At 44.3% G+C, this 15,128-nt stretch overlaps 1 protein-coding gene across 3 annotated transcripts in view; it reads right to left on the bottom strand.

Annotated features, from left to right (window-relative positions):
- PRDM15 (PR/SET domain 15) overlaps positions 1-15,128 on the bottom strand; it is a 391,258-nt gene that overhangs the window by 320,135 nt on the left and 55,995 nt on the right. For all 3 annotated transcript variants that reach the window (XM_030203815.1, XM_030203817.1, XM_030203816.1), the window contains exon 2: positions 8,074-8,120. In XM_030203815.1, the coding sequence (XP_030059675.1) occupies positions 8,074-8,110 (37 nt within the window). In that variant the 5' untranslated portion in view covers positions 8,111-8,120. The remainder of the gene's footprint in view (positions 1-8,073; positions 8,121-15,128) is intronic.

Here is a 15,128-nt window from a genome sequence, read left to right as displayed (position 1 = left end):
AAAACGAGATGCTCAGCAGAGAATACGTGCTGCAGTATTTTGTACGGTTTGCATCCTTTTAAGACTGTGTTTAGTGGTCCCTGCACAGACAATATTGCAATAGTCATATCTAGAATGTAGGAAGGCACAGAACACAAAGAGCATAAAAAACCAGTAAATTTCGAATAGCCCTAAGTTTACATAGAAAGAAAAAGCCTGTTTTAACAACTTGTGATATTTGGGGGCCAAAAGACAGAGTGGAATCCAAAACTACTCCAAGATAGTGGAATGATGAGACAGGAGAAATAGGCTTATCAAACAAGAACAGAGGAATGTTTGGTGAAGACAATGACCTGGTGATTTGGCAGGCTATCGTCTTCTCAGGGCTCATAATTAGATGGTGATCTATCAACCATCCTGCCAAATGGTCCAAGCAAATTTGAAGCGGCTGTAAGGTCACAGAATCTGAGTCTGTAAACAAGACCAGAAGAAAGTCATCTGCATAAGAATATGAATTAATTCCCAGAGATTGTATAAACAGGGCCAAAGGACTAACAAATAAATTAAAGATGATTGAGGAAAGTACTGACCCCTGAGGAACCCCACATGTGAGAGGGAAGGGGGCTGAAACAGAGGAAGATTGAGCTACCTGAAAGGAGCGCTGCCCAAGAAAAGAAGCAAACCAATTCAGGACCGTACCAGCAATACTAAGACAAGAAAGACAATGCGGAAGAAGATTGTGATTAATTAGATTGAATGCTGCAGATAAATCAAGAGAGACTAAGAGTGCAATTTTTACCCTTTCCAAATTACTATGTAGATCACTTAATAAAGCAGCAAGCAGAATCTCTGTACTGAAACCAGCACAGAAACCAGATTGGTGGATGTAGAGCACTAATGGATTCAACATGTTGAAAGTCTGTCTCTTTGCAGATGATACCAAAATCTACAAAAGGGTCAACATGGGGTGGATAACATGAGGAGGGATCTAGCAAAACTTGAGGAATGGTCTAGAATTTGGCAAAAAAATTGCTAAAAAATACAAAGACATACTTTTGTTGTCAAAAACCAAAAGAGAGTGGTGCAATATAGTGGGCCGAAGTACTTCCGTGCATGAAAGAACAGTGGAAATTAGGGATGATTGGATGTGATAATCTAAAGGTGTCCAAACAGGAAGGAAAGGTGATGGCAAAAGCCAGAAGGATGCTTGGCTGCAAAGGGAGAGGAACGGTCGGCAGGAAAAAAGGACATGATGTTGACTCTGTATAGTTGAGACCTCATTTAGACTGCAGTGCACAATTCTGGAGCACAAGCCTTCAAAAAAGATATAAACAGAGTGGGTCTAGAGGTCATGCTGAAGAGCGGGTGTTGTTGAAACAATCTTTTGGGCCCCGATCCCTAACATCCTTACCAATCTCAGTTAATTGGCGCAGGAACCCTGCATATAATAATTAAGAACACAAGAACATAAGCATTGCCATACTGGGATAAACCAAAGGTACATCAAGCCTTGTATCCTGTATCCAACAGTGGCCAATCCAGGTTACAAGTACCTGGCAAGATCCCAAAACAGTAGAATACATTTTATGCTGCTTATCTTAGAAATAAGAAGAGATTTTTCCCAAGTCCATTTTAATAATGGTCTATGGACTTTTCTTTTAGGTAGGTAGACAAACCATTTTGAGCAGGGACTGTCTCTCTTCTATGTTTGTGCAGTGCTGCGTACGCCTTGTAGCGCTACAGAAATGCTAAATAGTAGTAGTAGTAAACCCCGCTAACTGCTTTTACAACATTCTCTGGCAATGAATTCCAGAGTTTAATTACACGTTGAGTGAAGAAATATTTTCTCCGATTTGTTTTAAATTTACTACTTTGTCGTCCCATCCCCTTTATCATTTTTGTCGCCCTTCTCTGTACCTTTTCTAATTCCACTATATCTTTTTTAGATGTGGTGATCAGAATTGCACAGAGTATTAAAGGTGCAGTCGCACCATGGAGCAATACAAAGGCATTATAACATACTCAATTTTGTTTTCCATTCCTTTCCTAATAAATACCTAACATTCTATTTGCTTTCTTCACCGCCACAGCACACTAAGCAGAGGGTTTCAACATATGGCCAACGATGACATTGAGATCCTTTTCCTGGTCGGTGACTCCTAACGTGGAACCTTGCATCACATAGCTATAGTTTGGGTTCCTCCTTCCCACATGCATCACTTTCAACTTGCTCACATTAAACATCATCTGCTATTTGAATACCCAGTCTCATAAGGTCATCTTGACATTTTTCACAATCCTCCTGCGATTTAACAATTTTGAATAACGTTGTGTTGTCAGCAAATTTAACCACCTCACTAGTTACTAGCCGTTGAGCCCGTGAAAACGGGCTACTTTTGGAATGGGGGGGGGGGGGGGTTCCGAGCCCCCCCCCCCGGAGTCACCGCCGCCGCCGCCCCTCCACCCGGCCCGAGCAGCACTGTAAACTTACATCAGCACGCAGCAGCAGGCACATCAGCAAAGCTGTTGTCGGGACGGGCTTCCTTCTCTGCCTGTGTGTGACGTAACGTCGGCGAGGGCGGGACAAAGGAGAAGGAAGCCCGATGGCAGCTTTGCTGATGTGCCTGCTGCTGCGTGGTGATGTAAGTTCACAGTGCTCGCCTCGGGCCAGATGGAGGGGCGGCGGCGACTCGGGGGGAGGGGGAGCGGTTCCGATGTCTGCAGCATGCCAGTAGAGACTTCCCTCTCTGTCCCGCCCCCATCATCACGTATTGAAGTGGGGGCGGGGCAGAGAGGGAAGTCTCTACTGCGTATTTGCGAGTGAGCACGGTCACTCGCCGTTTATATGTTTGATTCCCATATCTAGATCATTTATAAATATGTTAAAAAGCAGTGGTCCCAGCACAGATCCCTGCAGAACCCCCACTATCTACCCTTCTCCATTGAGAATAATGACCATTTAACCCTACTCTCTGGTTTCTATCTTTTAACCAGTTTTTAATCCATAACAGAACACTATTTCCTAGCCCATGACTTTCCAATTTCCTCTGGAGTCTTTCATGAGGTACTTTGTCAAATGTCTTTTGAAAATCCAGTTACACAATATCGACTGGCTCACCTTTATCCATGTTTGTTCACCCCTTCAAAGAAATGCAGTAGATTGGTGAGGCAAGATTTCCCGTCACTAAATTAATGTTGGCTTTGTCTCATTAATCTATGCTTATGTATATGCTCTGTAATTTTGTTCTTTATAATAGTCTGTACCATTTTGTCTGGCACCGATGTTAGGCTCACCGGTGTGTAATTTCCTGGATCACCTCTGGAATCATTAAAATCAGCGCTACATTGGCTACCCTCCAATCATCCGGTACCACGCTTGATTTTAAAGACAAATTACATATTACTAATAATAGTTTTGCAAGTTCATTTTTCAATTCAATCAATCCTCTGGGATGTATACCACCCGGTCCTGGTGATTTGCAACTCTTCGTCAAATTGCCTCTTTACATCTTCCAGTTTTACAGAGATTTGATTCAGTTTCTCTGACTCATCAGCACTGAATACTATTTCTGGCACCGATATCTCTCCCACATCTTCCTCAGTGAAGACCAAAGAATTCACATACTTTCTCGGCTATGGTCTTGTCTTCCCTGAGTGCCCCTTTTACCCCCAATCATCTAGTGGTCCAACTGATTCTTTTGCCGGCTTCTTGCTTTTAATATATCTAAAAACGTTTTTACTATATGTTTTTGCCTCCATCGCAATCTTTTTTTCAAAGTCTCTCTTTGACTTGCCATTCCTTATGCTGTTTCCTATTATTTTCAGATTCTTCAATATTTTGACAAATTTTCTTTTAGCTCTAACAGCTTCCTTCAGCTCACATTTTAACCATGCTGGCTGTCATTTGGTCTTGCTTCCTCCTTTTTTAATGCGCGGAATATTGGCCTGGGCTTCCAGGATGGTATTTTTGAACAGCATCCACACCTGATGTAAAATTTTGACATTCACAGATGCTCCTCTAAGTTTTTTTTCACCATTCTTCTCATTTTATCATAGTCTCCTTTTTGAAAGTTAAATGCTAACATACTGGATTTCCTGTGTGTACTTACTCCAGCGCTTATATCAGTGCGGGCCCTTTATGCATCCTAAAGGCAGCTATACGGGTGGACGGTATGCTCGCCAAGCCTTTTCATATTCAACAAGGTACACATCAGAGCTGTCCACTTTCCCACCTGTTGTTTGTTCTTTCTTTGGACCTACTCATTCGGGACCTGTTGGAGAACCCAGACGTCCAAGGGGTGTGGATCAGCACTCCAGAATTCAAGCTTTCCACCTTTGCAGACGATCTTTTGGTCCACGTGGTAGAACCCCATTCTCTCTTTACCTGCCCTTATGGATTGTCTTGCTGAGTATGGTGATTTCTTGGGATTCAAACTGAATCTAGACAAATCTCTAGCGATGCCAACAGTAGCTTCGATTTGGACGTCCTGGGCCTGTCCTTTTTCTTTAAAATGGAAGCTCCAATCCTTTTGTTATCTGGGTATTCAGCTGCCCATAACATTCCTAAATGGCTTTATATGTTATAATTACCTATCAGGCTGTTGAAGAAGGATTTACTTTCATTACAGAAGCTTGTATCTAAATTTTGTTGGCACAGTAGGAAGCCGAAGACTCCGTACATCTATTTACAGGGTTCCTGGCACCATGGGGGTCTTGGACTGCCGGATTTGCGCTTATATAATTTGACTTCTCTGCTTCACCATTTGGGGGACTGGATACTGGAGGAGCAATTTTATACACCAAGACATAATGAACAAGCTTCCTATCACCCTTATCATCTTTATTCTTTATTACATAGTCCTCTGCACACTCTACTGCCCTATCTCCACAGGACTGTGCTGTTACGATCCTTACGAGAGGCTTGGAGGGCTCTTGTCTCACTATTGGGGAATAACCCTGGGTTTCTAATCAGTTACGTTTTTTGAGTAATCTGCAATTTGCCCCAGGGCAGGATAATGCTAGTTTTCACAAATGAGCAACCAGAGGGGTGCTTTATTTATAACATGTTTTGAGGCAAGGAGGTCAGTTGGCTGCCTGGGAGGATCTGCTTGCTGGGGGAGAGAGTGGAGCAGCGATATCTCTTTGCTTATAGGCATTATTTATCTACCCTAGATCCTGATGGCTTAGCTTTTTATTTACGTTCTCGCCTCTTAGGTTTTTTTGAGCCCTTCTAGGATGGTGGCTTATCCGTTTCCCTATTACATCGAGCCCTGCTGGACCTTTCTTCCACCCCAACTGAGGTCGAGCTTCAGAATCGTTGGGGTCAGGATTTGGGTATTGATCCCAATGATTTGGACTTTGCACAACTGATTCGATGTATACCTGCAATATCTATTAGCGCCGAGCTCCGTGGGTGTCAATTTTGAGTGCTCCAGCAGATGTATTTTACACAAGAGAGTCTATTTAAGGCCCGGAATTTGGATACTCCTACTTGTTCAAAATGTCAAAAGGGGGTTAACTGTTTTTATCATGCTTTTGGAGTTGTGCTAAAATTCAACATTTTTTGCATCTTTTGATCCGCTTTTTGGGATCACTGTTTCATTACGTCATTCCCATGTCACCTTGGGGTTTACTTTTGGAAAGCTATGAGGATTTCCATATTCCCAATCGTTATCAGACTTTTTTACACCAAAAAGCAGGGGCATTGGATAAGTGTGTAATTTTAAGGGCCTGGCTTAGTGCAGATGTACCCTATTTTTGGCTCTGGAGGAACTGTTTTCATGCTTTGATGCTTCTTGAACAGAGACATACTAGATTTTCTTTTAAAAGGAAACGGGGTTGTTCTTTTTTTACAGTCTTGGGACACCTACATACAGTCTTTGCCACACAGAGTCTAGAGTTTAATCCTTAATGCCTTTTGATTTTTTTTAATCACTTTCCTGGTCTTCTTGGGCTTTTTGCTTGCTCTCTTTGGGGGAGATGAGAGGGTCCTAATGTGGTGTGCACCATGAATATATATCTGATTTTTTTTCACTCTCTTCCCCCATGCAGACCTCGGGTGCTATAAGAATCCAAGCACTTCAGTATTTTGTGCATCTTCATACATCTTCATAGGTTGTAACTGAAGGCTGGCTTTCTTGTGTGCTTTGTTTTAATACTCTGTTTTCTCTTGGTTTACTATTTGCAATCTGTGCATTTCTGCTAGGATTGAGTTGGTTTGGGGTACAAAAAGTGGGGGGGGGGGATTTTACTTCCACCATTACTTACTAATGTTATCATCAATACTCGCTACTCTGTCATGGATTGGAAGTGGGCATAGGAGGGAAGGGTAATTCACTTGGAAATTGTAAGGTGAATATCTTATACCTTGCTGTTGGTTGTTGTTCTATTTCCCCCTTTTTTTGTCATTACAGTTTTGCAGTAATGTGTATTTGTACTGTTGCTATCACCAATAAAAACCGCTTCAACATAAAACAGAGTGGGACCAAAAAGCAGCTACTAAAACAGTCAGTGGTCTTTGTCATAATGCATATAGGGACAACTTAAAGGTCTCAATATATATACAGTGTAATTTGGAAGAAAGGTGGAAGAAGGGAGATATGATAAGAGACATCTAAATATCTCCATGGCAAAAATGCATAGGAGGCAGGCCTCTTTCAATTGAAAATAAGCTACACCCAGATCAGCATCAAAGGGTGAGGTAGTTTCCTTGGGTAGTAGAGGGAGTGGGAATTTGGGAATTTCAATTGGTTTTACTTAAAAAAAAAATCGACAAGCAGATTTACAAGAATTGGACATAGAGTTGGATATGTATCATTCAATGTATTAGTCTGTTACACAGCATGGATGTTGGTGCTTTGTTTTTGTGATGATGTCTCCTCTTTCTGTTTGCTGGCTTGCTGCTTGTGAATAAACAAATTTACAAAAAAAAATAAAAAAGAAGCTCTGAAACAAGGGGACATAAAATGAAGATGAAATAGAGCCAGGAGTATTCTAAGGAAATACAATACTTCTTACAGAGAGGGTATGGATGAGTGGACAGTCTCCCAGTAGAGGTGGTGAATATGAAGATGGTATCTGAATTCAAGAAAGCATGGGACAAGTACAAAGGATCTCCAAGGGAGAAGAAGGGATAGTAGAGGTTAGTAGATGGTAAGGATGGGTAGACTGGATAGTCCATATGGTCTTTATCTGCCAATATTTTCTAAGTTTCAATGTTTATATTTAGCACTAGAGACATGTTTCAAAGAACATTAGAATTAATTCAGTGCTTCCCTACTCTGTCCTAAAGACACACCCAACTGCTTCTCCATTTCCAGATATTTGCAAGACATATTCATGAGACATACTGGCATTTGTATACATTAAAAGACACAGTGCTTCCAAATCCAGCTCATGTATTTATTTTATTTGTTACATTTGTATCCCACATTTTCCCACCTATTTGCAGGCTCAATGTGGCTTACATAGTACCGGACAAGCATTCGCCGACTCCAGTATGAACAATGATAGGTATTACCTATGATTATCTTGAAAACCTAACTAGTACGTGTTTCCATGATTTAGCTGGAAAAACTACACTAAATGATCCAATCTATGCAGGAAAACTTTGGCCAGTCCTGCTTTTGAAATTGTATCCCTTTCGCCAGTCCTGCTTTTGAAAATGTATCCCAGTGCATTGTGAAACTGGTAGCCCCGCACTGGGATAGGACTGCAAATTTCAGAATGCATCAGGAGGGGCTGTCAAAGTCAGGAGTGGATCAAAGCTTTCTTCCAAAGATGGTGTCACTTGGCAGCCATGCAGAAACTAGCTTAGCCTGTATCATCTGTATTAGTGACCGCCGAGATGAGTGTTAAGGTTTATCCTACAGGCCAGAGCAATGAGGATCAGGAATACTCTTCAGCAAGGTTATAGATTAAAGCTTTGAAATGGTCCCCCTTTCACTAAAAATACAGCCATAGCTAGGATAGCAACTGCTTAAAGCTAGTCTTCACCCTTTTTGCTCTGAGAAGTAATAGCCAAATCATGGGATGACCTCTCTGTGTGATCCCCAGGCACTATACATATCCCACTCATCTCCGTCACATACTTACAGATGAACATAGCTTCATCCGTAGCTTCTTCCGCCATCTCCGGGGATCTGCACAAAAAAAAAAAATGTGTAAGCATGAGCAGAGCACACCAAACACACTTGCACTGGACCCAGAAAGGGTGACACCAGTGCTGAAAGAATTAACAGACTGGCTCTCTATCCAACTAGCTTACTATGGTCTGGAACCCTGTGGCAGTCTGGGTATGACTGATAATATAATACGCTTCTTGATGAAAGGCACTGATCATAAAAAGATCAAAACCTCAGCTGTTTGGCCTGGCCTTTCCGATGAGTTAAGCCATAGTGACGTAGGTGCCCTTTTACTAAGCCGCGTAAGCGCCTACGTGTGCCCAATGCGAGCCAATTCTGAGTCACCACCCGGTTACCACATGGCCCTTGTGGTAATTTCATTTGTGGCGCGCATCCAAAAATATTTATTTTCTGGCCTGCGTAGGTCATTACTGCCCGGTTACCTCGTGAGACTTTACCAGTAGGTCAAAGGCTGGCAGTAAGGTCCCAGACCCAAAATGGACGAGTGGCAATTTTGATTTTGCTGCACGTCCATTTTAGGCAAAAAAATTTTAAAGGCATTTTTTAAAGGTGCGCTAAAAAATGATTCTGCACATGCCCAAAACACAAGTCTACACTACCGCAGGCCATTTTTAGTAAAAGGACCCCTTAACAAGCTATAAAACAGAATTTCTTTACTCCACAGAATGGTAATGTAGGTTCAACAATTGAAGATGTAAACACATCACATTGATTTAGTGCTCATAGTGAGTTTTGGGATAACCAATTGGTAGGCTATAAATAGTTTATATACTAAAACAAAACTACATATAAAAACAGTTTCAGTAACCTTTATAAGGTAGTATAATTTTTTGTTTTATCATTTGGTCTTAAGTTGAGATATGAATTCTGGTTTGTTCACTTTCAGGCTTATTTTCGAAAGACAAGGGTGCCCATCTTTCAACACAAATCTGGAGATGGGCACCTTCTCTCAAGGTCGCATATTCGAAAGCCGATTTTGGGCGTCCCTAACTGCTTCCCGACGCAGGGACTACCAAAGTTCCCGGGGGCGTGTCGGAGGCGTAGCGAAGGCAGGACTGGGGCGTGCCTAACAGATGGGCATCCTCAAATGATAATGGAAAAAAGAAGGGTGTCCCTGAGGAACACTTGGCCGACTTTACAACCAAGCCACAAAAATGTGCCCTAAATGACCAGATGACCACCGGAGGGAATCGGGGATGACCTCCCCTGACTCCCCAAGTGGTCACTAACCACCTCCCACACTGAAATAAAACAACTTTATAAACTTTTGTTTTTGTTTTTTAGAGTATGGGTGAAGGACGTCCTTCGCTATGCCTCCATCCCTGCGACGGCAGTTGAGGACGTCCAAAATGTGGATGTTTCTGTGAGAAGGACGTCCATGCCTTTGCTATGCCTCCGACACCCCCTTTATTTATTTGGATTTTGGATCACAAGTAGCAGCAGTGGGATTTGAACCGGCCACCTCTGGGTTGCAAAACCAGTGCTCTAACCACTAGGCCACTCCTCCACTCCACTCCCTTGAAATCTGGCCGTCCCTGGGGGGGGGGGGGGCAGTATACAGGTCCCTGGGGGGAGGGAATGTGTGGGTCAGCGGAGACATAACAAAGGCGTGGACGTCCTTCTTTCAAATATTTTGGACGTCCTCAACAGCCCCCCCCCCCCCCCCACAGGGAGGGCCAAATTTCAAGGGAGTGGAGTGGAGGAGTGGCCTAGTGATTAGAGCACTGGTCTTGCAATCCAGAGGTGGCCAGTTCAAATCCCACTGCTGCTACTTGTGATCCAAAATCCAAATAAATAAAGGGGGTGTCGGAGGCATAGCAGGCATGGACGTCCTTCTCACGGAAACATCCACATTTTGGACGTCCTCAACTGCCATCGCAGGGATGGAGGCATAGCGAAGGACGTCCTTCACCCATACTCTTTAAAAAAAAAAAAAAAAAAGACTCCATGACGAGCACTTGGACGTTTTCACCTGGATTTGTATTTTTCTAAGGTTGTAGATGGCAATTTATTTAAGGTTGTAGACGGCTATTATACACGAGCTTGGCTGCTCTGCACTGGCTTCCCCTCCTTAGGAAGGAAATCGTGTGCAAATGAGTTAACAGCTCATTTGCATGCGATTTCCTTCATGCATGCCCGTTCCTTTCCGAATCGCTAAGGGATCGGTAAGGGAAGAGCTTTTTCTGTTCAGTAAGTGCATCTGGCTGAAGGTAAGGGAGCTATGTACCTGGGAGCAATTTCTGAAGTCCACTGCAGTGCCCCCTAGGGACGAATGCTGGCTCCTCCCACGACCAAATGGCTTGGATTGGTAGTTTCTGAGATGGGCGTTCTCACTTTCCATTATCGCTGAAAATCAGAAACAACCAAGTCCTGGAGACGACCAGTCTCTAAGGTTGACCTAAATTTGCTGATTTGGGTGTCCCCAGCCGTATTATCGAAATAAAAGATGGCCACCCATCTTGTTTCGATAACACGGGTTTCCCCGCCCCTTGCTGGAGCCGTCCTGCGAGGACATCCCCAGGAAAACTTGGGCGTCCCTTTCGATTATGCCCCTCCACGTGTTGTTTTTTGAGGAATCGTTGAAGTTGATTATATTTGTATTCATGTTTTTATATAAACTATGATTTGTCTCATTTAATGGTTTTTTGAAATATTTATTCTCATTTTATTTCTAATGTTTTAATGTCAACGTTATTAATTGATTTTTTATTTTAGTGATTGTCTTTTACCCTGCTGGATGAAGTCTGTGAGTGAAATACATCCATATTGGGTATTTTAATAACCATTTTAAAAATATTTTTTAATGAACTAGAGGTTCTGCTGTAGGTTCCACTATTATGGGGTAGATGAGCTGGTCAAACTGTGTAGTGTTTGTATTGTTTAGTGTATGGTTTGAATATGTGGACTTTGGGGAGCTGCGATGGGCTTTCTGTATTATATTTTACACATGGATATGTCTGTAACCTACTTCAGGCACTACTGGTAAAATGTGCAGCCAAATCATGCTAAATAAATAACATTAAAAACATTCCCAAAGATTTGGGTAATAATAGGAACATATCACCTGGGACAGGATAATGATCCTTTACACTAGAGGACAGAGAGATAGATGATGAGAGACTGAGCAAAGGCCTGTGGTAACATGATAGTGGAAGAATGGGGAAGGCAATAGGGAGGTAATTCTATAAGTGGGTGCTAATATTCACATGCTGAACATGCACATAAATTATTAGAACACTGGAATACACATTGCATATGTGTGCACATATGCACATATGTACCCAAACTAATTATTCTATAATAGCCAATAAAATGAGAGTTATCAGACCCAGCACTTCATAATATATATCTATTTATTCTTAAATGTACTTAACAATTCCTTATATTTTAAAACAATTAAACTTAAATTATATAGTGTGTTGTGTGCTCAGAAAAGGTACCCATTTGGTAATATCACTCCAGGCAACTATATTCTTTAGCATCGCATACTACTAGCATTTCCTATAAAGTGCTTCATGAGATATCTAAAGAAATTTAAAACTGTAAATTCACTTATTTTATTTCTTATTGTAGACTCAGTGTGATGTCAGCTTGATGAGTTAATCCATTCTTCTCGCCTTGGAAACCTCAAAATCTTACATTGCCCAGTTGCACCCAGTCCAAACTGTACAAACAATATTTATAAACACAATCCCACCATGAATCCACATTTCACCACTGACTGGCTTCTTCAGGGGATCAGGTGGAGATCTTGCTCCAGGTTTGATGTAAATTTGAACTGGTTGTACCTTTTGTTAGGACAATGTAAGATTTCTGAGGTTTCCAAGGAGTCCAAGAGAAGAATGGATTGAATTCATTGAACTGGCATCACACTGAATCAATAACAACCAATAGGGTAAGTGAATTTACAATTTTGTTTTTAAATATTTTTATTATCCGGAGAAACACAGCAAAAATACAATAGAAGTCACCAGTTGTGTACAAATAGAACATACCATACAGGGATACAATGGTACAATGAAACCCTCTGACAGTACTATATAACACAATGCATACCCAACACCCACTATTGTGACTAGCTAGTCAGACATCAGTCACAAAGGTCTGTCTCTCTCCTTTTACTTTTCCCCCCAGAGAATAGGAAGAAGACCCCCCCCCCCCAAAGCCACCATCCTCCTTCCTCACCCCCCCCCCCCCCCCCCACACACACACACACACCTCTCTCTCTGGCTGAGTAAAACTCTCATACAACTGTGTGGGTTGTATTTTATGTGGGAGACACCTGCAATATTTTTTCCTGACAGTGCCAACAAAGGCTATTGTACATAGTATCATGCTTATGGGTTGGATCAGGGGTCGTCGTCCCCGCTCTCCTACTCCGCCATCTGCAGCATACTAGCATGCCATTTAGCTATGGGAGGTGGAGTTTTATCTACTCACTGCTGCAAAATGACTTTTAGCTAGCATTATGGCCAGGAGGATGAACTTGCAGTGATAAGCAGAAAACCCTTGGGACACAAGATCTGAGTCTGAGCCTAGTAGCAAAATTCCATAGGACCACTTCAGCGGGGAGTGGAGAACCTCCTCCAATTTAGCAAGAATTCCCCTCCAGAAATCCTGCAAGAGAGGGCATTCTAAGAAATGGTGTACTATGGTGCCTCTGCCCCTCAAGCACCCAAGAAACCATGCCACATCTGGATGAGCAGCTAAAGACACGCCTTCAACCTTGCCACGCAGGGAGGCCAATGCTGCCACTTGCACCCGCAGGGAATTATAGGCCAAGCCTTTTTGTACACCTTCCTGCAAAAAGTCCAGAATCGGCGAGACAGGAGCCCGCATTGGAACAATGGCTCTGGAAGCACACCAAGACTCAAACAGGCACCAAATCCTGGCATAAGCCACGGAAGTGGACCGCTTGCGGGCTGGCAGGAGAGTGGAAATAACTTTATTGGAATAACCTTTACCCCTCAATTGCGCCCTCTCAATAGCCATGCCGTAAGACCAAAGCGGCCGGCGTCCTACATGGCTACCGGTCCCTGAGTCAAGAGGTTCGGTACCAGAGGTAATGGCAGAGGAGCCTCCAGGAGCATCTGTCGGAGGTCTGCATACCAAGGTCTCCTTGGCCAATCCGGGGCGATGAGGACCACTTCTCCTGGGTGCAGCCGAATCCGCAAGAGCAGGCGCCCTATCAAGGGCCATGGGGGAAACACATAAAGTAGACCCGGAGGCCAGGGTTGAGCCAAGGCATCCAACCCCGCCGAGCGAGGATCTCTCCGTCTGCTGAAGAAGCACGGGACTTTGGTATTGGCACTTGTCGCCATTAGATCCATCACGGGCTTGCCCCATTTGGCACAGATCTGCAGGAATACTTCGTCTGCCAGATTCCATTCTGCTGGATCGATCTGATGCCTGCTCAGATAATCGGCCTGCACATTGCTCTGACCTGCAATATGAGCTGCCGACAGACACTGAAGATGCAGCTCGGCCCAGTGGCAAATCAGTCCGGCCTGCGCGGCTAGTGCTCTGCACCTTGTTCCGCCTTGTCGATTTATATAGGCCACCGTTGTCGTGTTGTCCGACATCACTCTGACAGCCAATCCTTCCAGGGTCACTTGAAAGGCCAGAAGCGCCTGAAACACCGCTTTCAACTCTAGGCGGTTGATGGACCACTCCGACTCCATGGGTGTCCATAGACCCTGGGCATGCTTCCCCTTGCAGTGTGCGCCCCAGCCCTTCAGGCTGGCATCTGTTACCACTAGGCACCAAACGGGGAGCGTCAGCGGCATTCCTCGCCGCAGCATGCTTTCTGAGAGCCACCACTCCATGCTGAGACGGGCCGCAGGGAGCCAAGTAAGTCTGCATTGGTAATCCTGAGAAATAGGAGACCATCTCCGGAGTAGGGAATACTGTAGAGGTCTCAGGTGCGCTCTCGCCCAGGGTACCACTTCCATCGTGGCTGTCATCGATCCCAGCAGCTGGACAATGTCCCAAGCTCACGGGCGGGGCATCCTCAGGAGCAGACGGACCTGATTCTGAAGCTTGCACCACCTTAGCTCGGGTAGGAACACATAACCCGAGACTGTGTCGAACCTGGCCCCCAAAAACTCTAGAGATTGTGAAGGGGACAGGTGACTTTTGGCCATATTGACAACCCAGCCTAGAGATTGCAGTACTGAGACCACTCTGGCTGTAGCTTGTAAGCTCTCTGTTGCAGAGTCTGCTCTGATGAGCCAGTCGTCTAGGTACGGGTGAACCCTGATACCTTCTCGCCTGAGAAAAGCAGCTACTACCACCATTACCTTCGAAAAGGTTCGGGGAGCTGTGGCGAGGCCAAAAGGCAAGGCCCTGAACTGGAAATGTTTTCCCAACACCGCAAACCTCAGAAACTTCTGGTGCGGGGGCCAATCGGAATGTGCAAGTAAGCTTCTTTCAGGTCTAGAGACGTGAGAAACTCTCCTGGCTGAACCGCCGCAATGACGGAGCGCAGGGATTCCATGTGGAAATGCCGCACTCTCAAGGACTTGTTCACTTCTTTTAAGTCCAGAATAGGGCGAAAGGACCCACCTTTTCGCGGCACCACAAAGTAGATAGAGTATCGGCCGCAGCCTTGCTCGGCGGGAGGCACCGGGGTCACTGCCCCTAACTGAATCAGACCTTGTAAAGTCTCCTCCACCGCCGCCTGTTTGATGGCAGAACCGCATCGGGACTCCACAAACACGTCTCTTACTGGGGCGTTGAATTCTATTCTGTATCCATCTCTGATCAGGTCCAGAATCCACTGATCTGAGGAAATCTTGGCCCACTCCTCGACAAAGAGGGAAAGCCGTCCTCCGATGACAGGCATCGAGGAGAGGACCGGCGCACCATCATTGAGAGGGTCGCCCCTGAACTCCTGGTCTTGAGCCACCAGCTGCGGAACGCTTGTCCGAGCGAAAGGAGTTCCTCTGCTGACCACGGGCACGAGAAGTGAACCCAGCAGAACGCCCAGGGCGGTACCTTCTAGCT

This window comes from Microcaecilia unicolor, chromosome 5 (genome assembly GCF_901765095.1).
Source record: "Microcaecilia unicolor chromosome 5, aMicUni1.1, whole genome shotgun sequence".
NCBI lineage: Eukaryota > Metazoa > Chordata > Amphibia > Gymnophiona > Siphonopidae > Microcaecilia > Microcaecilia unicolor.
Note: the sequence above shows the minus strand (reverse complement) of the source record. Positions and strands in the feature narration are given on the sequence as shown.